Source organism: Lemur catta, chromosome 25 (genome assembly GCF_020740605.2).
Source record: "Lemur catta isolate mLemCat1 chromosome 25, mLemCat1.pri, whole genome shotgun sequence".
NCBI classification, from domain to species: domain Eukaryota; kingdom Metazoa; phylum Chordata; class Mammalia; order Primates; family Lemuridae; genus Lemur; species Lemur catta.
In genome coordinates this window covers 789,627-812,264 of record NC_059152.1, presented here as the reverse complement: position 1 = coordinate 812,264, position 22,638 = coordinate 789,627, and the positions used below count along the sequence as shown (strand labels likewise).

General features: G+C 55.7%; 1 protein-coding gene and 1 non-coding gene across 2 annotated transcripts; one reads left to right on the top strand and one right to left on the bottom strand.

The window, feature by feature from the left end:
* The first annotated feature begins 2,538 nt into the window (after window positions 1–2,538).
* HHIPL2 (HHIP like 2) lies at window positions 2,539–17,547 on the top strand. Its single transcript, XM_045537051.1, is given in 10 exon segments — window positions 2,539–2,918; window positions 6,179–6,756; window positions 7,635–7,778; window positions 8,957–9,288; window positions 10,042–10,168; window positions 10,448–10,590; window positions 14,058–14,139; window positions 16,229–16,311; window positions 16,992–17,180; window positions 17,183–17,547. Coding segments are annotated over 10 exon segments (2,250 nt in total). The 5' UTR covers window positions 2,539–2,597; the 3' UTR covers window positions 17,434–17,547.
* Window positions 17,548–21,029: 3,482 nt separating this feature from the next.
* Window positions 21,030–21,102, bottom strand: TRNAT-UGU. The gene has a single exon. It is a non-coding gene; the product is annotated as a tRNA-Thr (tRNA).
* Between the last annotated feature and the right edge of the window lie 1,536 nt (window positions 21,103–22,638).

Below are 22,638 nucleotides of genomic sequence, written 5' to 3'. Positions count from 1 at the left end.
ACACTTGTTTTCTGTTCTTTTTTCCATCCATACCTTATCTGAAAGCCCCGTTCGACTTTCCCCAAGATCTTCTCAGTCCTCTCCAGCCTGATGTCCTCCCTCCCTGCTCAGAAACCCCGTCGGCAGCTTGTTCCCCCCGATGGTTTTCTTAATATAATCTGCCTTGCATTATTCGGATACTTTCTTATCCTTTTTTTTTTTTTTCTCAGAGCATAAACGTTTTGAAAAACTTTGTTTTTTACATCAGTTTTTTGTTAAACATTCCTCTTCCAGCATAATACTTTGCACATAATAATACCTGTTTACTGAATTGACACCAAGACATGTTTTGAAATGAATCATTGCATGATTATTATGTAATTTTATCTGAGAAAGTTACGTAGTATCATCTGAAACGTTGCATATGTTAACAATCCAAAACCCACGCTGTCACTGTGTCTGATGACACCTGCCAGCTGATCTTTCCCCGCTAAGCTTACAGTGACTCTTTGCCCAAAACAGTAAGATCTCCATATTTTTCGTGGCAGAAGGAAAACTGAGACATGAATGTCAATAGAAGATCCAGAAACACCCTCAAGTTTTACCTGGAATGAGAGAATGCAGCCATTCTTACGTACCCAGAGTCAGGTGGTTGCCCTTCAGTTCTGAGAATTCACCGGCTGAAGTTAGCACAGGTGACCTCTCCGGCCCAGCGCGTCCTGCGCTTTGCGCAAACAACCCGGGGGGGACAGCACAGTCACCAGTGACTCAGGGACGGCGTATGATGTTTTGAAAAGCCCCACGCAACTAGGTATGATATTAAACAGCGCAAGCAGGAAAGCAGGGCTGTGTGGCTACTCCCTCCTCCAGAATTTTCCCGTGGTTATTCTTGTTTGTGCTCTAAATGCAATTTGGGGCTTTCGCAATCCAGAACATTGTGAGCACAGGCTTGGCTGGATTGAGGCGCACGGGTCCCTCGGGATGACGGCCTGACAAACGCTGCTTCTGGTGATGGTGGGAGAGCCGGGGAGGGGGGGGGTGCCCTCCACGGAAGCACATCTGGAACAACAAGAAACTTAATTTCATCTGCATTTCAGAGGCAAGCTTTTGCCAGTGAGGAAATTTCAGGATGGACCAGACCACGGAATACCAGAAGGAGAGTGAGCTCAGGTACCAAATGTCCCCATGGACCTGTGCACCTCCTCACGCCTCTGGGTTTGGGGCTGTGTGAGTTCGGGACTCCATGTTCATCCACTCATTAGCCGGGCGTGGTGGCTCACGCCTGTCATCCCAGCTACTCGGGAGGCTGAGGTGGGAGGATTCCTCGACACCAGGAGTATAAGACCAGCCTGGGCAACACAGTGAGACCCCATCTCTGCAAAAAGAAAAAGAGAAATATTTATTGAAAGTCTGTTATGTACAATGGACATGTATAAAGCAAAATACACTTTTAAATGCTAATGTTGCACCGTATTCTAAGTGAGGAGGAAAGCCCTAAAGCAGGGATGGATTTGGCAAAAGAACCCGGGCATCCTGTGCTTCCTGGTGGGATTGTCCCAGACAGCCCTGTTGACTCCTTGTTTTCACGGGGCCACACCCCCTCCGCTACAGTCCGAAACTGTCTCCCGAAATTCACATGTTGAAACTTAATCGTCAATGTGCTGGAAGGTGGGGCCCTGAGGGGGTGATTAAGTCTTGCGGGCTGGGCCGTCATGGATGGGATTAGGGCCATTATAAAAAGGCTTAAGGGAGGGTGGGTTTGTCCCTCTGTCCCTTCTGCCATGTGAGGATCCGAGACACGGTGCCGCCAGGGAGGAACGGGGCCGTCACCAGGCACCGAACCTGCTGGCGTCTTCAGCATGTGCTTCCCGGCCTCCAGAACTGTGGCCAGGAAATTTCTAGGACTTACACATGACTTGGTCTCTGGCGTTTGTCACAGCACGGACTGACTCGGATGCCCTCCTTTTCCCCTACCGTCCCCTCTTTCTGTGCCTGCTTCTCGCTGTGGGTGCCCGAGTCAGGGCAAGTCCTGTCTTCCACTGTCCCCAGTGCTCCCCTTTCCAGGTCCTGGGAGCCACGCAGCACAGCCTGCCTCCTGCCACCCCCTCCCCACCCCCTACCCCGCAGTGCCCTGCAGCCCTGCAGGGCCCTGACGCCTGCCTTGCCTTGCGCAGAGTCCGACGTCTGGGGCTGTAATAGCTGCTGTTCTCGTGGTGACTCTGGGCTGCTCAGCGTGGGAACAAGTGTGAGCGCCCTGGCGTCCCCTGCCCGCAGGGATTCTCTGCCGTCTGCAGGCAGCACAGCCCCTCTGCCATCGACACCGTGGCAGCGTGTGCCCCCCGACTCAGCACCGGAGTGGAGACTTGCGCCAGTGTCATGGTTAGGTGGGATCGGAGGGTGGGGAGCACCTCCCGCTGCTTTCAGAGGGACACTTGGCTACCAGGCCACAGAAGGGACACTGCTCAGAAAGCACCTCAGAGCACTCGGTGTGGGGAGGAGGGGAAGGGGAGGAAGGAAGAGGAAGCAGGGTGGGGTGTGGGGAGGAGGAGCTGGCGGGAGTGGGCAGGGCAGGGAAGCCGACCTGAGCACACGGCAGCCCGCGTGTGCCCAGGGCCGGAATGCCGCGAGGGCCCCTTTCCCGTCCGCGGGGTGGTCTGTGTCGCCCGGCCCCCTGGCTCTCTGCTGGCGTCTTCTGCCTCTGCCTCACATTCTTGTTGGGCCAGGTGGGCTTGCTGCAGGGACACCCCCAATGTCTAGATTACGGGCCCCCCCTCCAGCCTCCTCTGCCCCTCGAGTTTTGCTCCGACTACGAGTCCTTTGGCTGCTGTGACCAGCACAAGGACCGCCGCATTGCTGCCCGGTACCGGGACATTCTGGAACACTTGGATGTGAAGAGCCGTGAGCTGTGTGGAGGCTACGTCAAAGACGTCCTCTGTCAGGTGGGGCTGAGCAGGACCCTGGGGGAACCTGCAAAGTTGGGGTGCTGGGCTGCGTGCTGTGGGTCCCGGGGGGAGGGTGCCTTGGGCCCTCAGCCCTGTCTTTCTTGCCGTTTGTAGAGATAGGGTCTTGCTGTATTGCCCAGGCTGGTTGTGAACTCCTGGCCTCAAGTGATTCCCCCCTCCCATGCCCTCCCCTTCTGCCTCTGCTTCCTGCAGTGCTGGGATTGCAGGCATGAGCCACCGTGCTCGGCCCACCCAGCCCTTTAGAAGCTCACCTGCCAGGTGCTGTGCCGTAGAGCTGCGTGCTGTGGACAGGCACACTGAGGTGACAGGATGCTGACTTGGGTTTCTGAAGCTCTCCCTGTGGGGACCTGCTGGCCCTGGTTCTTCTCCAGGCCCCAGGGGACTGGGAGGGATGTTTTCAGGGAGCTCTTGGAGTAGCCGTTGCTTGCGTCCCCCCTGCAGTGCTCAGAGAGCTGGCACTTGCCCCCATGGCATTGACGTACGGGGTGTGTCAGGGAGGGAGTGGTGGCATCTGCTGGGGTCCAGTCCTCACTCGCCTGAGTGGTCTGTGCCAGGGGGTCCCTGGGGTGATGGCAGCGGCAGGGGTTGGGGGCTCTTCCCAGAGTCTGCCTGCCCGGCGTTTCAGAAGCAGCCGCGAGAGCCTCGAGCTGCTGAGTGGCTGTGACTCAGAGCTGCTGCCCCTCCTGCCACTCGGCCCAGATCCACATCCCGGGGAGGCATCGCCTGGGCTGAGCTCAGCCTGGAAACATGACGGGGCATGGGGGGGTCAGGGGTGCTGGGGGCAGAGGTTGGCCCTGTAGAACTGATGAAGGGGCCGCGTGGGGAGGTGCTCTCTGGTGATGCGCGGGGGTGCGAGACAGGAAGCACAGGCAGACTTCGCTCTGAGACCCTCCCGGGCCTGTCAGTGCCGTTGCTTGGCGACCCGCGGCATCTCTTCCCGACTCCAGCACGCACTTGGCGCTCAACTCCCGGTGCGGGGCGGGGAGAGGTTAACAGCTTCCCGGAGTCCAGGCGGCAATTACGGCAGAGCCTGGCACAGACGCCGGCCACCTGGGTGGCACTCCCCAGGCTGTGCTCCCTCCTCGGCACCGCCTCTCTCGGCTGCTGCCCGGAGAATTAACCGTGTGAGCAGAAGCGGAGCTTTTACGAGCAGCACTGAGACTGTGTGTTCCTGAGATCTCCCCTGGTGGAAATGTCTCCTCCTCTTGCCCTTTTCTTTTGTGCGAGGCGTCAGAAAGCCAAAATCAGCAGTTCTCTTGCTTGAGGAATTTGAGGAATAAGATGATTTCAGCCAGGCAACCCTACACATGGCTAGTTGTTGAAATTTGCCCGTGTAGCTCGTGCCCAGCAGTGGGTCTGCAGGCAGTTGCTAATATCATGACCCCCCTCTGCTGATGGGGAGTCAGGAGTTCTGAAGGACGTGCCCAAGACCCAGCAGTCCTGGGCACTAGGTGCTCAGGCTCCAAGTCCCGGGCTCTTTGCCCAGACTGTGCCAAAGTGCGGGATCCGCAATCCTGGCTGTTCCACGGTTTTCTGAACTCCTGCAAGAGCCTAGGCTCCTTAGAACAGAAACCTTGTGCATTTGCTCACTGCTGAATCCCCACTGCAGAGACTAGTTCCTGGCACAGAGGAGAGACTCAGTCGCATAGCAGAGACTCTTCCTGGACCTTAATTTCCTCACCCTCAGAGTAGAGAAACACTTGCTTAGTTACTGAGCCAGTTGGGTCGAAGCAACTCTGCAGACTCTAAATGGCTGCATAGAAGTGTGCGATGGCGGTGGAGAGTATCCACGGTCCCCCCTCTGTTCCCTGGTATTTTATCCGCATTTCAGGACACCTGAGAAAGGTCCCCTCACGTTGCTTTATGTTGGCAGCTCTGACAAATACCCGAAACAGAAAGCAGCCTGGGGAGAGCTGCTGTGAATCTCTGAGCTCCTCCTTCCCCTCTGCCTGATAACCAAGAGCTTGCTCTGCAATCTGTAGTCCGGGGAAGTAAAAGCCCAGGGAACTCACACGCATGGAGGCTGCTGCCCCCTTAGTGAGGTGGTGGAGCATGGAGGGGAGGGAGACAGCCCTGCAGGGCGGCCGGCGGGCGGAGCCCTCAGTGATCAGGAGGGGGCTGTTGGGCCAGTGGACTCGGCTCCACTCCAAGGCCCCAGACTAGATGCTTTGAACCCGTGGTCCCCAACCTTTTAGGCACCAGGGGTCATTGTCATGGAAGACAATTTTTCCACGGACAGGGGGTGGAGGGATGGCTTCGAGATGATTCAAAGGCGTTACATTTATTGTGCACTTTATTTCTATTATTATTACATTGTAATATGTAATGAAACAATTGTGTAACTCACCGGAGGTTGGGGACCCCTGCTTTAAACGCTTCTTACTTTCCTAGTCTCAGATGCCTCCGTCTTTCATCACTATTGGGAGTTGCTTGTCTGCCCACAATATTCTGTTTTCCTCCTAAAAAGTGTTACGGGCTAGGGAGGTCCCAGTGGCAGACACTCCCTGGGGACAGTCCTGCGTTTGTGTTAAGCACCGTCCCATGGCCCCACGGCCACTGTCCGAGTTTGTATAGCTCCCAGCATGATATTTGCATACCTTAAAAACTTAAATTTTTTAAATAAATAAGTGAAGATATTGGGAGACACCTAATTTCTGGGAGTGGTACATCGAATGCCCATTTTCATAATTTTATTTTTAGTTGTTAAAATATTCCCCAAATATGCAAAAGCACAGAAAATTAAATAATTAACACGGCCTGCCCAGCACCCAGATTTTAACAAGTTGTGAAGCTTTTGCCAAACAGCTTCAGATTTGTATAAAGAAATAAAATCTTGCAGATACAGCGTTTATAAGGAAGGGAAAGAACTGAGAAATTTGGTAACATCTCCTTTGGAGAAAATATTCATCATTTAATAAAACTGGAAATGTCAAGAACGAAGCTGAAATGCTGGGGCTAGTAGTATAGGGAATAGAATAGAAGGTTTTTGTTGTTGTTGCTGTTGTTAGGTTGGTTTGTTTCTCGTTTTCCCTGTCTGCCTTCCAGAAGCATTAAGCGGCTAGAAAATGCGGGGCACAGAGAAGAGAAGCGATTTAGCAGTAGGTGGTGGGAAAAAACCCCAAGCAAACCCCAGAATCCTGATATTTTTCCTTCTGAGACTGTTCTTGCTTCCCGCTGGCTGGAAGTGGAGGGTCGGGGCGCCGTCCAGCTGAGCGGGGCCCCCTGTGCTCTCCCAGGTGTGCTCGCCCCGCGCCGCGCACCTGTCCGCCGCCGAGGACCCCCGGCCCGGCCTGTGCGCCGCCTCCCTGCTGGCCGGCGACCGCGGCCGGGACGGCGCCACCTCCTGCCACCGGCTGCGCCCCCGGGACCGCGACTGCCGCTTCCCCGAGGCGCCGAGGAGCCCCCGCGTCGCCCGCGCCCGGGGGGCGGCGGCCACCGGCCCGGGGGGCTGCCTGCGGCTGTGCCTGGCCGAGGCGGCCTCCGGGCTGCGCAACCCCGTGTGCATGGTCCACGCCGGGGACGGCAGCCACCGCCGCTTCGTGGCCGAGCAGGTGGGCGCCGTGTGGGTCTACCTGCCCGACGGCAGCCGCCTGCCGCGGCCCTTCCTGGACCTCAGGGACGCGGTGCTGAGCCCCGCGCGCATCCGGGACGAGCGCGGCCTCCTGGGCTTGGCTTTTCATCCCAGATTCCGCCGCAACCGCAAGTTCTACGTCTACTACTCGTGCCTGGGCGGGAAGAAGGTGGAAAAGATCCGGATTAGCGAGATGAAGGCCTCCCGGGCCGATCCCAACAGAGCCGACCCGAAATCCGAGAGGTGAGACGCGCCCAGGAGAAGCTGTGATCCCAGCGCCGGTCAGTCCCTGGGTTTAGGGCACGAGCTTGAACCTTGAGTCGGGGTCACTGTTGCTGGGGGACCGCCCAAGTCAGACCCGAGTCAAGGTTCTTTGCGGGGACCCCCTGTGGGCCAGCGCCTCCCGGTTGCTCTGTCTGAAACCAGCTTGTCTTTGCAGAGGAGCAAGAGCCAGAGGACATGTGGGTTTGAGGAATGCGTGTAGATAGTGCCAATATGGTAAATACGGCAGCACTCTCTGATTAGAGTGTGGCCGTTAGAGCCCAGACCCTTTGCCTTGAGATTGTATCGCACCGCGTTTCATACGGTGAGATGCAATCTCTCGGGGATTTCTCCTTCTCCCAGGACGCTACGGCACCAGGCTGTCAAGGGGTGACACTCGGTCACAGGAGGACTCGGTTCTAACTGACCCTAAGCTCAAGCTCTTGCCCTCCCACCACCCTGCCTTGGCTCCTTCTCCTTTGGGTTTTGTGTCTCGTGCCATTGCAGGCGGGTTGGAGGACTGGAAAGAGCGTGAAGAACTGACAGACTCGCCCCTGCTGAGTTGCCCAAGGGAGGGATGGAGACTTCTGGTAAAGCAGAGTCCTAGGAAAGGCCGATTGTCGCCCCGCTGTGTCCACAGCTCGAGAAGTCCTGGTATAAGGGAAAAATGACCCACAAAGGAGCCACAGCGGGAAATGGGGGGCATCTCAGAGCCCCAAAGCTTTGTGGTCCCTGGAAACTCAGAAGCCGGTCTCGGCCGGCCTAGCAGATCTCTCGGTGGCTGGGACCAGTCATTTCTTGGTGTCCCGAGAGGACACAGCTTCAGCTTGATTCAGCAGGATTTGGTTTTTCTTTTCCAGGGTCATCCTGGAGATAGGAGAACCAGCTTCAAATCACAACGGCGGACAACTTCTTTTTGGCTTGGACGGCTACATGTACATATTCACTGGGGATGGAGGCCAGGCCGGGGACCCCTTTGGCAAGTTTGGAAACGCTCAGAACAAGTGAGCTGGAAGGACGCGGGGCCCCGGCCCCTTTAGAGTGAGCCCTTGGTACAGCCTGTTTGCCGGGATGGAGTCAAACCCCAGTCACACACTGCGAACCGTGTGGTCTCCTCCAGTGGGGCACGTGGGAGGGACACTGGGCTTCCTGTCCTATAAAGTTCAGACATAGCGCACTTTGGTAGCTAATATGGACGCTTGATAGAAACTCTCAGAGCGCCGTGAGAGCTCTGTGTTCCAGGCACTGTGCTCGGCCCACGAGAACTAATGTGTACTAGGTGCTTGGTGTGCGTCAGACATTGTCCTAAATATTTCACGTGCGTTCGAGAATGTGATTCTAATGACCTTCCAGGGCGGGAATTTTTATCTATTCTGTTAACTGGTGTGTTATCAGCACCTAGAACAGACACCTGGCACAAGAAGTCACTCCACAAATACACATGGAATAAATGAATCCTGTCAGGTGGGGGCATTATGATACCCATTTTACAGATGAGAAAACAGAGGCACAGAGGTCACTAAGTGGGTAAGTGGCAGAACCAGGGCCCGAGGACGCTGTGTTGTCCAGATGAAGGTCACGTGACCTTCTGCCCTTTGCTCCCAGTAAGCACTTGGCTCCTGTTATTCCTAGTAATAAAAATATCAAGGCTAATAATAATACAAAGCTGGCATCTGTCAAATACCTGCTGCAACTCAGGAGTTGCATGAAGTGCTCTATGCAGTTGCTCATTTAACCGTCATATTATCTCCGCAAGCTAGTGTTACCCTCCCCTGCTTCACAAACGAGGGAAGCCCGGCCTGGAGAGCGTAGTCATTGGCAGAGACTCTCCAAAGCCTTGGTTCTTTTTACTGACCACATTGCTAAATAAAAAATAAAACCAGCTTCTTCTAAAAATTTATGGTATTAGACCAAGTCAGGGAGAAACCATCCTCATCATTGAAATAAAAAATTAAAGCTGCCACTTGCTCAGGGTCACACAGAGCAGGGTCACATCACACTTTTGCCTGGTGGTTCTGTTTGAGCCCAAAATGGGGAAGTCTTAACATCTCATAAATATTTAAAGGTAACTGTAAGTGGCATCTCCCCAGGTGACTCCCAGCACTCTCATGGCCCTCTTGGGTGGTCCGCTCCAGTCCTGTGGCTTCGCTCACCTGTGCCCGTGTCTTGGTCTTTCTCTCAGAAGCTCCCTGCTGGGAAAGGTGCTAAGGATCGACGTGGACGGGGCAGGTGCGGGTGGCCAGCGGTACCGAGTCCCCTCGGACAACCCGTTCGTCTCTGAGCCTGGCGCCCACCCGGCCGTCTATGCCTACGGGGTCAGAAACATGTGGCGCTGCTCCGTGGACCGAGGGGACCCCGTCACACGCCAGGGCCGCGGCCGGATGTTCTGTGGGGACGTGGGCCAGGACAAGTTTGAAGAAATCGACCTCATCGTTAAAGGCGGGAACTACGGCTGGAGGGCGAAGGAAGGGTTCGAATGTTACGACCAGGAGCTTTGCCGCAACGCCTCTTTGGGTGAGTGGGAAGCTCCCCGGGTGATTTCTTGAGGGAGCTGAGTGGGTTGGAGGTGGGGGTGGAGGACTGAAACCCGAGCGTCATCCGCGTCCTGCGGAAGGCACTTCCCTGAGTGGTCCTGCAGCCGTGCCGCGGGGACACCTCTGCAGGGGTTGATAAAGAGCAGCTCCCTAAGCTCTGTCTCAGACCTCATAAATTTCAATTTTGGGTGGCTTGGGGGAACGGGATTGACCTAAGTGTCTGTATTTTAAATAAGTCACCCACGTGATTTTTAGGTATACTATTTTGAGAGCCACTAGCAGAGCAACATTGGTGGCCGTGTGTTTTCATGTGTTTCTCAGCTGGGACAGCCCAGTGAAATGACTGCTCAGAATCCCAGTGTTCCGGCTGTGTCACCATTGCTTTGTCTCTTTTGTCCTCTAAGTTAGGAAGCCGTCCTACAGACCCTCACGAGATTTTGCATGTCCTTAAGCCCGAGTGTCCGCCATGTCAACGTGGGGGCAAAGTGTAACGTGTGGATTCCGGGTCATTGCCTCGCAGGTGGGGGAGATTTTGGCTTCCTCTCTGCCTGCAGGTAACAGGCAAATGGGAAGCTCTCGCACACGGTGGCTGGCCCCCTGAGGAACACAAACATGAAGACCCAGAGATACAGTGTTGCTCACTGAGTCAGGCAGCGGCATTAAAAATCCCCCTTCTTCTTCCTTGACGATCCCAAGTTTTGTCCACGACACTCTCCTTCTTTCTCCCGGACAGATGACGTTCTGCCCATCTACGCTTACAGTCACACGGTGGGGAAGTCGGTCACCGGAGGGTACGTCTACCGCGGGTGTGAGTCCCCGAACCTCAACGGCCTCTACATCTTTGGGGACTTCATGAGCGGGTAAGGAAGAGTTGATGTCCCCTCTCCCTTTCTTATTTTAGCATTTTTTATTGAGGTAAATTCCAGCACCAAACTCCTTTTGTGATAGAAGATGAGCTGCCCCACGCGGGGCAAGTGGGCGACCAGAGCAGCCTTTTGGGTTCTTGGTGGGGGGCTGGTTATGGGTCTGTCAGTGGGAGACCCAGGCCTGGTACTCAGGGATGCGTATTCTAGGAGACAAAGAGTCCTGCGGAGTGGAAATATGGATGCCTAAAACACAAGGTTTTGCTTTTCGTCTAGTCGACTCATGGCTTTGCGGGAAGATAGAAAAGCCAAGACGTGGCGGAAGCGGGACATCTGTGTGGGGGGTGCAGCCTGCGCCTTCCCGGGGCTGACCGGCACCCACGGCAAGTTCATCACCTCCTTCGCCGAGGACGAAGCAGGTAACAGGCGCGCGGGCGGCTTCACGTCCGCTCGCCGGACGCCAGCAATTTATGTAAGCAGCCATCGCCACTGGGTCTGCGATCGTCACGGTCACTTAGTCACTGGATGCTGCTCTGAGCACTTGGCGCTTTCCACCTGTTTAGCGATGGCAGCACCCCCGTGATATAATCGTTACACGCATTTCCCCAGTGAGGACGCAGACGGAACACGCCCACCTGCCCCTTCCTGGTCGAACCACGCAACTCACTGCGAGGAGCGAATCTGCTCTAAGCCACAGCCGCGGGCACAGGTGCAGGGCCGGCCGGGCCACACTGGGCAGGCGGTGGGGGCTCGGCCTGCCGGTGCTGCCGAGGGGGCGTCTCTGACCGTCGTCCCGCCGGCTGGGCCAGGCTCTTTCCAGGCCCTGCCGGGAGTCGGTGATCCAGGGGGAATTTATGTTTTGAGAGATCTGAGAAGAGGGCAGTGAGCTGGGTAGGAGGTGACTGGCTGGACTAGGCACACGCTGAGGGACCCGTGAAGCAAGGCACAAGCTCATGTGCACACGAGACAGAGGGAGGGAGACTCTCTAATAAACTTCCAGAAATTTTGTAATCGGAAAACAGATTTTTAATTTCAGCTTTACATACCTTGTGTTTCATTTTGAAAGACAGAGTTTTCGAATTTCAAATACATTTTATTTTGTTTAAGTGAGGACATGATCTTTTCAGTACTTGGCACTGGATCTCTCTCCCTGCTTGGAGGCAAAGAAGAGAACGAAATGACCTCTCAGGGCCCCTCCGGACCCGGGTTCTCTGCAGGCGCAGCCAGAGCCTGGACCAGCTCCCACTCGGGGGGCTTCTTTCCACTGGGAGCCGCGGGCGGCCGCGCAGGGCGTGAGATCAGTCGGCTCCGGATGCCTTCCCGTCAGTTACCATCAGTTAGCGGGTGGACAGATGGAGGCGAACGTTTGGCAGGAGTAGAGGGTATTTTGGAAAATGAAGCGTTCGTACCAGGAAGAGGTCTGTGTGGGTTCTAGCTGGAAGTCTGAACACATGAAAACGGCGAGAAGCCACCGGCCGGCAGGAAAGTGGATGAGGTGAAAGCCGCAGGCCACGCGGGCCCCTCCCCGGCGGGACCCCCCACGGCCCCTGGGCTGCCGCCTCTGTGGCTGGTCCCTCCTCGGGGAGCCCCGGAACCCCGCGTCGGTGGTCTGCAGGGTTCTGCCTGTGGACGTCTCACAGTGCAAAACAGGCGGTTTTTGAAAGACCAGCGAGTCCGTCTGACAAACACAACCAGGCGTCCCTGGCTGGATTTCACGGCGTGACCTTGCCAAGGTGTCCCGAGCCTTTGCCCAAGGGCGGCCCTGAAGCCAGCGAGGCTGTGCCCAAAACTAGTTTTGCTTCCAGAGTTGCTTGCTTTTGTGTTCTCTGCTCTTGGCATATTCTTTCCCTCTGAGAGACGTTTTTAAATCTGAGCATTATTTCATTGTTTTATGATCAGTCACTGGCGTTAGGCAAGTCGCTTTTTAGTTGGCACCCGGACTCTGCCCCAGCTGTGGCTGCAGAATGTCCCGAGTTCTCAGAGCCGACGGCCGGGCTGCACGAACTGCCGAGTGAGGCCGGGGCAGAACCGGCCGCCCACGGCCGAGGTCTGAGCGATCGGATTTCCGAACGTCAGTCACCGAAGCACTTTCCCAACAGGGTTGGCCAAATCAATACTTGCATTTTTGCTTTGCATGGTATATTGTGGTTTTTTGTTCCCCTCCAAATATATGTTAAAAATATCAGTTGGACACTACAGGTCAAAGTCACCTCTAGCGGTGTTTTCTCTTAAAAGTACAATGGAAGGTCTGTGGCATGCGGCAAACATGTAATTTACACACGCTGCGGTCACGTGTAGGAAAGTGCAGGGTTTTCGGTTCTCCGTTCAGACCAAGGAGGCCTTTGCGTGGTTTGGGGGTCCCTGTGAGAGAGTTACCTGCGCACACACAGGCCCTCGGCAGACACCTTGTTTGTCTAATAGTGCAGTCGCTTTGAACGGTGTCAGTCAGGGCAAACTACCTCTAGTAGCTGCGTCCTGGCTCCTCAGACCTCTCAGCAGGGGAAGATTAGAGACAGAGATTGTCGGACACACCCTGGCTTGTCAGGCAGCTCTTACCCTGCGCAGCCTCTGCAAGACAGTGAGCCTTACACTGCGCACAAGACTAACATTGGTCACTGCTCCCTACAGATTCGAGGGAGAAAGCAGTTGTCTAACCCAGAGCTGGGCCAGGCGTGGTGGCTCAACCTGTAATCGTAGCAGTCTGGGAGGCTGAGGCAGGAGGATCGCTTGAAGTCAAGAGTTCAAGACTCCATCTCTACAGAAAAATAGAAAAATTAGCCGGGTGTGGTGGTGCACACCCGTGGTCCCAGCTACTCGGGAGGCTGAGGCAGGAGGATCGCTCGAGGTCAGGAGTTTGAGGTTGCTGTGAGCTAGGCTGACGCCGCGGCACTCTAGCCGGGACGACAGAGCGAACTGTCTCTCCAAGAAAAAATAACCCAGAGCTGTATAAAGCTCTAGGTTTTTTAAATTTGCAACTTAATAGACATCGTTTCCATAGAATCGAGGAGAGAGCTATGTAAGCTGCACAAGAGCAAGTGAGTTTAATTCGGCGCAAATGCCCAGACATTGTGCCAGGTCCCCAGAGCTGTGTGAGGAGCGGAGTGATAGGAAAGTAACAGTAACACCACACTCAACACCTCCTAACTGAATGCTCAACAATCGCTTGAGGCCTCGTGAGCCCTAGTTTACAAGGGAATAAATATCCCGAGGGTTATGCAGGTGAGGAGCTTGCCCAGGATGACAGAGGGAGTATCTGGTGTCGCTGGAATTCAGACCCCGACTCGCCAGCTCTTGAGCTGGGGCTGGTAACCGACACTACACCGTCCCCCCTCCACAGGTAACTACAGAGCCGGGGGAAGGAGGGAGTCACCTCCAGAAATGAACAATGTTTTCTGGATTTCAAACAGGGAGAAATGGGAAGAGGCTGAGCTCCTTCTAGAAACACAACAGAGGGTGGGTGGGGGTGACTTTTGGGGGGTGAAGAGTGGGCGGGTCACAGGGAAATGAGGAGGAAAGAGGAAAAGGGGAGGGTGAAGCTCGGGAGACTAAAGGACTAAATTAGGGACAAAATAAAGTGACAGGCGAACAGTGCTCAGCCTGTGTCCAGGGGTCAGAGAGTCCCCGTCGGCAGGGAGAGGTGGGGCAGGAAGTGAAGGTTCACGGAGACAAAGGTTCTGAGAGCGAGGGGTGATCAGGAGCCGCGTGTTTGGTCCCGTGAACATACATGTGCCGTCCCGTGAGGGCCTGGCCGGCAGCTCCCAGGTTCCGTCCACGGGGCTCGCTGCATTCTAGGGCCGTCACCTCTCCGGCTTTATCTGTGCCTCCAGCTGCACGTGTCAGCCCTGCCCGGCGTCCTGTGACCACCTGTCCTCTCCTGTTTCCTCAGGGGAGCTGTATTTCCTGGCCACCTCTTTCCCAAGCGCCTACGCGCCGCTCGGATCTATCTACAAGTTTGTGGACCCCGCAAGGTGAGACCGGGTGTCACTGTCTTGCCAGGTGCATTTGCCTCGGTCCTGTCTCCACGGCGGGTCGTGAGAACAGTCCTCCCTCCCCAAGAATTCCCAAATTACCAGTGAAGCGAATCTGTGCTGCAGGTGAAAAGCAGTTTGGGCAACGACTGTGCGGAACAATGTATTTATGGAAGTTATGGGATGTTTGGGAGATGGGCTCTTTGCAGTTGGAAATGAGACTCTTGATCCTTTCCGGGACAACCAGGCTAGGCGTCTGGCTCCTGTTCTGTTTTTTTGTTGTTTGTTTGTTTTTTTAATCTGGATATCTCTGTCTGGGGTCAGCAGGTGGACACCTCTGACCACCGGGTGACTGTGGCCGCCCCGTCTCCTGGGCTTGGCTGACGTCTCAAAGTCTTTGGCAAATGCTTAAACCACCAGGTTTCTCAGCGTCTCCACCTGATCTTTCTGGAATCCAATGTTTATTCACTTGGTGGATTTTGTTTATTTCTGCCTCTTTGCCCACCTCTCCCAGGGGCTGACCCAACCCCAACAGGGCAGGGGAATCTTCCCAGCTGTGCGGCTGCGGCGTCTGGGTCCGGTTCCCTGTCCCCATGCGGGTGAGGCAGCGTCCACCTGGGGAGTCCGCGCCTGCACTGGGCTCATCTCGGGATTCTCACCCAGAGCGAGACGTCCCCGTGAGTCAGCTACAGACGGACCCGCAGAGGGGAACGTCCTTGAGGCTTACGTTACCCACATCCAGAGTGGCGCTCGGTAGACGCCGGGCAGACAGGCCCAGTCCCCGCTCAGGGCTCAGGGCCAGCCCCGCGCAGCTGCCTGTCGGCTCTGGGCTGTGTGTGCTCAGGACTTCCCGGAGGAGGCTCTGACCCCGGGGCTGACCCTGGGGTGCCCTGGCTGTCCTGTCTGCTGTGCTTAGGGCGGAGCAGCCCCCGGGGACGTCAGGTGCTGCAGGTGGCTGGTGACACCTGGCGGGGAGTTCTGCTCTTGCCACCGACAGCCTTGCTGTGCAAATCCCCTTTTCTGTCCTTTGGCAATTTCCTCGTTGTGTTAGGGGGCGAGTTAACTCCCCTTTTCCCCGAGAGCAGCCAGGAGAGGCCGTTCAGAGAGTGCCTATGAGGCCTTTGCACACCGAAGCTGGCTCTGCTCGGTCACCTGTCTCAGGTGGGCTGAGTTCAGTGTGCACAGGACCCAAGGGGCAGGTGACATCCCCAGTCTGCAGATAACAAAGCTGAAGCCCTTGACAAGGCTCAGCTAGTGACAGGGGCCCAGAGTAGGGGCCCGGTTCTCGGTGGGTCGAGGTCAGGTCGGCACCGCCCGCCGGCTCACACAGTGTCCAGCGCTTCGCAGCCGCGGAGCAGACTGTGTGGCCCCCGCCCTCGTCCCACGGTGATGCGGTGAGAGCCGGTGAGAGGCGCAGAGGCCGCGGGCCTGGCCGGGACGTCCCAGCTCTGCTCTGTCCGGTGGGACAGCTCAGTCTCCAAAGTCCCTTTTATTTCAGACAACGCAGCCAGACGACAGGCAGTTTAAGGACGGGGGGCTGCTGGGCAGGGGCTGGCGTCACTTCAGGGCTGAGCTGCAGGTTCTCAAAGAAACCTTCTTTAAAAGGAACCACCGGCAGCAGCAGCAGAATCGTCGTCGTTGTCATCGTCATCATCCACTGAGCTCTTGTTATGTTCTGGGCGCCGTTCCGTGTGTGTGGTTTTTGTTCAAATCTCATTCTTTGTCAATCATTTATGGTGTGTTGGGTACACAGCTTTCGTTTAACCTTTGCCATCTCCCTGCGAGGTGGGGACTCTTCGCTTTTGCATTTTATAGAGGCAGAACTGAGCCTCAGCCAGGTTTTCCTGCCCCTGTCCCCAGCGGGTGAAGCCATTCCTGACGGCACCGCGCCGGCCCCTCTCCAGGGCCCGAGGAGCCTGGGGGTGCCTGTGTCCTTCGGCCTCTCCTGAGCCCACAGCCCGTTTCCCGCTACGTCCGCCCATCCCCGCGGATACGCGAGGGCTGAGCCCAGGTCTTGCAAACGTGGCCTTGGTGTCCTGGTCGCATCTTCAGGGTCTTGCGTCCTCCCCCGCCCTGTCTGTCTTCTCAGGCGAGCACCGCCAGGCAAGTGCAGATACAAGCCGGTGCCCGTGAGAACCAAGAGCAGGCGGGTCCGGTTCAGGCCAGTAGCCGGTGAGTCCGTCTTGGGGTCTGACGCCGATGCCTCCGCGCTGAGCTCCGCACCTGCGGCAAACACGCTGCAGCCCCCGGAGGGCAGGCCTAGATTGTCCCCGAGGAGTGGGCTTGTGGGCTTTGGGATGAGGACTGTCACCAGTGGCTCAGTCTGTACCTGTCCTCTGCGTACCAGCATGAGTGGGAGGGACACCTGCTCCCATTGATTCATTCATTCATCATTAGTGCATTCATTCATTCACATCAGTCACTCAGCACTCACTCGTGGCGGGCACTGTGCCAGGGCCTGGGGACACAGCAGTGGACACCTGCAGTCTCTGACCTAGGAGTTCAGAGTCCAGTGCGAATGCTGCGGGCAGATAAAGAAATAGCCCCGAGCTTTGGGTACAGAGGGTGTCCAGGTCCCCTGGAGTGAGGAATTCTTCCTCGGGGTGGCTGGGAAGTCGGGGAGGACTTACAGAGGAGGGATGTTATCTTAAGGAAACTGTTCCAGAACCATGTATCACTGGAGTGACCCTATTAAAAGAATAAAATATTTAGATCAAGGCCAGTTAAGGGAATTAAATGAAAAGAATTTATATTAAAGAAGCCTCGTGCAGTTACAGGTTTCCTGCCTGGTGCTTCTCTACAGCTACTCTCCCGGACTTACGTTTCTCACTTAATAAATGCTTATTTCTCAGAGACAGTCTTGGACTTGCTAAAGGAGCAATCGGAGAAGGCTGCTGGAAAACTGTCCAACGCAACCGTAGCTTCCAGCCCAGCCCAGGCTTCGTCCCAGAAAGGCTTGGCCAAGAAGCTGGCTTCGCCCACAAGCAGCAAGAAAACGTTGCGAGGGCCTGGCCCAACGAGGGGAGCCAGGGTGGGGTCCCCAGGCCCCAGGGGGAGAAGGGGAAGAGCCTGAAAGGGCACAGTGGCAGGACGAGGCAGCTGGCAGAAGTGTCCCTTGACCCTTTGCCTGAGGTGTCCTGCAGCGGGAGAGGAGCTACACCTCCCCAAGTGCACACCCCAGCTGGACGGGGACCGGAGCAGTCCGGGAAGCCGGGGTGGAGCAGGGGCAGGCAGAGGGCACTGGGCTTAGGGCCCTGTGGTTTTTTCTCTCCGGGAAATCCTGCTGTCTCCTGAATGACCCAAGGCACCCTGTCTACTCTGTAAACCCACTTGGAATCCCCCCGGGGGTCTCATGTTGCCTTGTGAATGCCTAGGACCTGAGGTAATAAATCCACGTTTGCTCCTTGATCTCCTGGATGTTTGTCTGACATTAGGAACCCTGGCGTGCTCACCACACTTGCCTAAGAACGGCAGTTCACTCTCCTGCTTCCTCCCGGGTCCAAGCAGAGGCCTGTGACCAAGGAAAAGCCCTTTAAGGATGCTGTCTCCTTTCCCCTGGCCAAAGTTCATGACGGGAACAAGAGCAGCTTCACTTCTGTACCCCCAGCACCTACTATTCGGCCTTACAGTGCAAGTAGCAGAGTAAACTGAACTGTATTTTATTTGACTACCTGAGTTGATACATTATCTTGAAACCTCTTAGCCCTGCTTATTTGTCACTAAGGAACCTCCCTTGGGGATGAGGACAGTGAGGCTTTGGGAGAGGAAGTGACTGGAGTGCAGTGGCCGGGGAGCAGGGACAGTTGAGCGGGGCTTGAACCGGTCCCTCCTGTCAGTCTGTGGAGAGGCACCTGCCTCCCTGGAGGCCCTCAGGGAAGGACTGTGACTTCTGAACCAGGTATTTGAGGAATTAAGAACTAATGGAGGAAATGATCCTTGTCTTCACCAGGTTCTCCCTATTACACAAAGCATCCAGAACAGTGGGCAGTTTGGTTTAAGGAGAACAAAGCATAAAATACCAGGGTTGTACTTTAGTTGACGTTAGGAAACTAGCATGCCTCACCACACTTGCCTAACAACCACCCTTCACCCTCCTTTTAAGGTCATGTGTTCTCTGCTTTAGATAAGGTTGGATATACTCTGGGCTGATTTTTTTTTAAGACTTCCATAGAAGCAGATTCCACCTTTTTTCTTCAGGTACCCTAACCTAACCTAATCTAACCTAAAATGAGCAAGCCCCTCTGATTCTTTTCCTCTTGTTCTGTCTTTATGGAAGATGCCCAACACCGGTCATCATTTTCTGATCACTTTTAGATCATCTTTTAGTCTTCTGCCTTTGCCTTTCTCGTAGGTGTGTGTTTTTTCCTCCTTACCTACCTCTGTAGCTCTTAAGAATACTCTCCAGGACAGAAATGAACGTCAGGGTCTTTTAGCTCCTTGACAGATGAAGATATCAACGTAAAGGTGGAGGGAGTTAAACTCTGGATCATTCTGTTGAAAGACGGCTGAAAATCCTGGGTCAGCTCGGAGAGTTTGGTCCAACCTGTGGACCCAATGTTTGTGCTCACTCATTTTGTCCATACGGGCTTTCTTCAAAGACATGTGGCAAAAATACAGTCTGGCCTGAAGTGTCTGAGCTGGGGGAAAGTGCTCAGAATTTATGTATCAAGGACCACACCCAGCAAATTCAGCGTACTCTGAACTCAGGTTTTTCGTAGGTGGGAAGCTGGTGAGTCCACAGCAGGGAACTGACCGGAACTCTGACAGGCTGGGAAGCTGGGGGAGGCGCCCGGTGATGCCAGTGAGCTTTCATGGAAGACGCCAGGACTCTCAGAAAATCTCTAGGGCACAGTAAAGCCAAAACGTATTCATCCTCCTTAGAGCCCAAGGTGCTGGAAAGTTCAGAAAGTTGAAAAATACACACATGCACATCCTTGCTCTTGGAGACCCGCTGGTGTCAGGGGAACAGGGAGAAGCAACAAGGACTGGTAATGGCTGGAGGGAGATGGGACTGGAATGTTTTGGGGACTTCTCTTTCTTACTCTGGCTGGTCCTTGATGACCAAGTAACTCCTAGTAACTAGTCCCGGTACTAAGGTATTCGAGGATCTGACATGGCTATACCAAAAGGCATTCAGTGTTAGCAAAGGACTGATACTACTATGATAATTACAGGTACTTTTCTCGCATCAGCGGGTCCTGTTTCCTCAAGGCACCCTGGACGCTTCACCTGGCGGCAGGTGTCCCGACCACGGAGGGGCAGAAGGACCAACCAAGTGTGAGGTCCCCAGACCCAAGGTCCTGCAAGCCAGGTTAGTCTTCTGGTCGTGTCACTCCCACAGCGAACTCGGTTTAAGAAACACTTTCCTTTGCTCTTTGTGGAGTTTAAGACCGTGTTGGGGAGACGCTTTATTTCACCTCAACGAATGCTGCTTTCCAGGCGAAGCACCGGCCCCGGGAGCCTTGGATGGAAAAGACGTTCTCTGTCTGCGGGTTTACCCGGCGTGAACCTGGTTAAGGAGTAACCCGAACACAAGGTCACAGGACTCTGCTTCCCCACACCTGCACCGTCCCACGGAACACAATGACAGCTAAAAGAAAAAAACACACACACACACAAAAAGAAAAAAAGGGAAGATAATGAGCGCTAAAAGAAAAACAAACAAAAAAACCCCACAAAAAAACAAAAAAAAAGAAAAAAAGAAAAAAAAGAAGAAAGACAATGAGAGCTGCCAATGGGAATCAGATGTAATTTAAAATTTTTTGGTTGTCACGTTAACAAACTAGGTAAAATTAATTGTAATATTATATATTTTACTTAATCCAACAAATGCAAACTCCTATCGCTCCAACGTGTCATCCGTTAAAAAATTACGACCGAGACGGTTCACAGTCTTTGTTTGGGGTCCGAGTGTTCTCGATCCCACGTGTTTGACCCTCCGAGCGCGTCGCCATGGAGACGGGACGCACGGCCGGCGCACGGTGACCGTCCCCAGCCCGGCTGAGCTGCGGCGCCGGGACCCGGGAGGAGAATCCGGGGCTGGAGGGTCGCGCGTCGGCGGAGGCTCCCGGCGTCTCCCCGGCGACCCGCGGCCTCGCGCGCCTGGAATCCGGGGAACAGCGGAGGGAGGGAAGTGCCCACCCCGCGGCCGGTTATTTCCGGGGGCCGCGGCGCAACGGGGCGGGGCTGGGCTGCGAGGCGCGGCCGCCACGTGGCAGCCACAGAGCCGGCCCCGCCCCGGCCCCGCCCCCGACCCCGCCCGCATGACCACGCCCCCGTCATGCCCCGCCCCTGCCCGTCTGGCCCCGCCCCAACCACGCCCCGGCCCCCGCCCGACCACGCCCCCTACCCCGCCCCTGCCCACCCTGCCCCGTCCCGCCCCCCGCCCGGGCCACGCCCCCGCCCCGCCGACCACTCGGCCCAGAAGGGCGCGGGGTCGCTCCCCGCCGGCTTCCGGGGGACGCGACGGGGCGCGGTGCCACAGCGCCCCCCGCCGGCCGCGCGGCGGACCCGCAGGCGCAGCGCCGCCATGGCCGCCCCGCTCGCTTGTCGCCGGGTCCCGCCGCCTGCGCCTCCGTTCGTGACGCGGGGACGGGCCGGCCGAGCCTCACGCCGCCACTTCCGGCGCCCCGGCCCGCAGGTCCGGTCGTCCCGGGGCCGCAGAGCGCGCGGTTCCAGCCCGCCCGGCGTTGTGCTGGGCTCCAGGACTTTCTCTTCCGGGTCACGTGAAGGGCGCTCATCATCCGCGCTTCAGCGGGACCAGGTTTTAATCCGGCCGGAAGTAGCGTTTTCAGATACTACTTTTTCTAGTTTGGAGTTTCTGTTTTGTATGTAAATGCTGTGGTTTAAAAAAAAAAAAAGAAAGAAAGAAAACCGTTCGAACAAGGAGGAGGCCCCAGCGAGGATCGAACTCGCGACCCCTGGTTTACAAGACCAGTGCTCTAACCACTGAGCTATGGAGCCCGCCCGCGGCCTGGGCGGCGGAACTCGGGGATGCCGAGGACAGCGTTGCTGTGCGAAGCCCGGACGCCAGAGACGCTCGCGGCACGAGGACGAATGGGGACCCGGGCCGCAAACCCACGCAGCTGCGACCGCAACGCGCCGAGCCGGCCCCGCGCTGTGCTGCGGTCGAGGCTGGAAGCGGAAACGCAAACGCGAAACCGCGCCCTGGTCGTGTCGTCAGTGGTAGGTTTAGTCTCAGCGAATCCTCCGGTCTGGTTTCTGTGCTACATTGTTTCCAGTCTGGCACTTACAGGGAAGTGGGAAGTCACGGGGCGGGGTGTCCTTGTTCTCCTAAGTTAAGTTATCGGTTATGAATGAATGATTTGCTTCAACACACGTTGATTGAGTACGCGCTCGATGCTGGATGAGACGGAGTGAGCGAGCAAAAGAGCCCTATTCCTGCTCTTTTTAATGGTTGGGATCTCGATGCCTCATCCTCTTGCTTATTGAATCATTTGTTGAAGGAAGGACATGATCGCCACAGCATGATCCGTTCCTGCATGAAGGAGAGAGTGAAGATCTTGTTCTCCTAGTGGGCCACACCTCCACGTGTCTCTCTCATCTTGTGAAGCCTATTTAAAGCCGCCTCATCCTCCTTATTTGCTGTTTTACCTTGTATGACCGAACCTTCTCTCACACTAGATAACGTGCTTAGTATGTTTATGATTCTTCCTCTGTCTCTCCCTGTTAGAATGTCAGCCCTTGGAGGGCAGGGGCTTTTACCTGTTTTGTTCCCTGCTGTATTCCCAGCACCTAGAATAGTGTGTGGAGCATAGCAGATGCTCAATAAATGTTGAATAAATGACATCTATGATGATTTTCACTTAGTAAATTAAGAGACAGGAGGAAGCGGGGAAGGGAGCTGGGAGCTGCCTTCTCGTCCTTCTCTCTTTTTTCCACTCTCACGGCCTCTCCACCCAGGTTGGCACCTGGCACCGCCCCTTAGTGTTCTGTAGCCTTGTTTCTCCTTGTCCCGCCTCCCCCGCCACAGAGGGAGGACTTTCTGCCCCTTTTGCAGTGAGTTGCTGGGGTCATCTGCAGGTAATACCAACACTGGGGTCTGTCCTCCTTGGAGGTGCCCCAGGGTCGTCTTGCACCCAAAGTCTATAGACGCAGGCATGGAAGGCTACACAGACCAGTGCGTCGGACCCCCCAGGAGGGCGTCTTTCTCCACGGTGTGTGCTGAGCACCTGGGGGTTGCAGTAGCCTCGTTCTCAGGAGCTCATCGTTCATAAACCACAGACACCTGAGCTGGGACGGACGCCCCAGACTTGGCGAGTGGAAACTCAGCTTTCCCGCTGGAGCCGCGTGTCTTAACTTATTTATATTAAAAAATGGACTGAGCGTAACCCTGCGCGGCAAGCTCTGTTATGCGAGGAGAGAGGAACTTCGCACGTGAGGCTCGTCGAGAGCACAAACCATTTCCCCGGGCCGTAGCGAGGACCAGGGTTGTTTGATCCGGCTGCTGTTAGAGGTCGGTCGCTAGGTGATGCTACA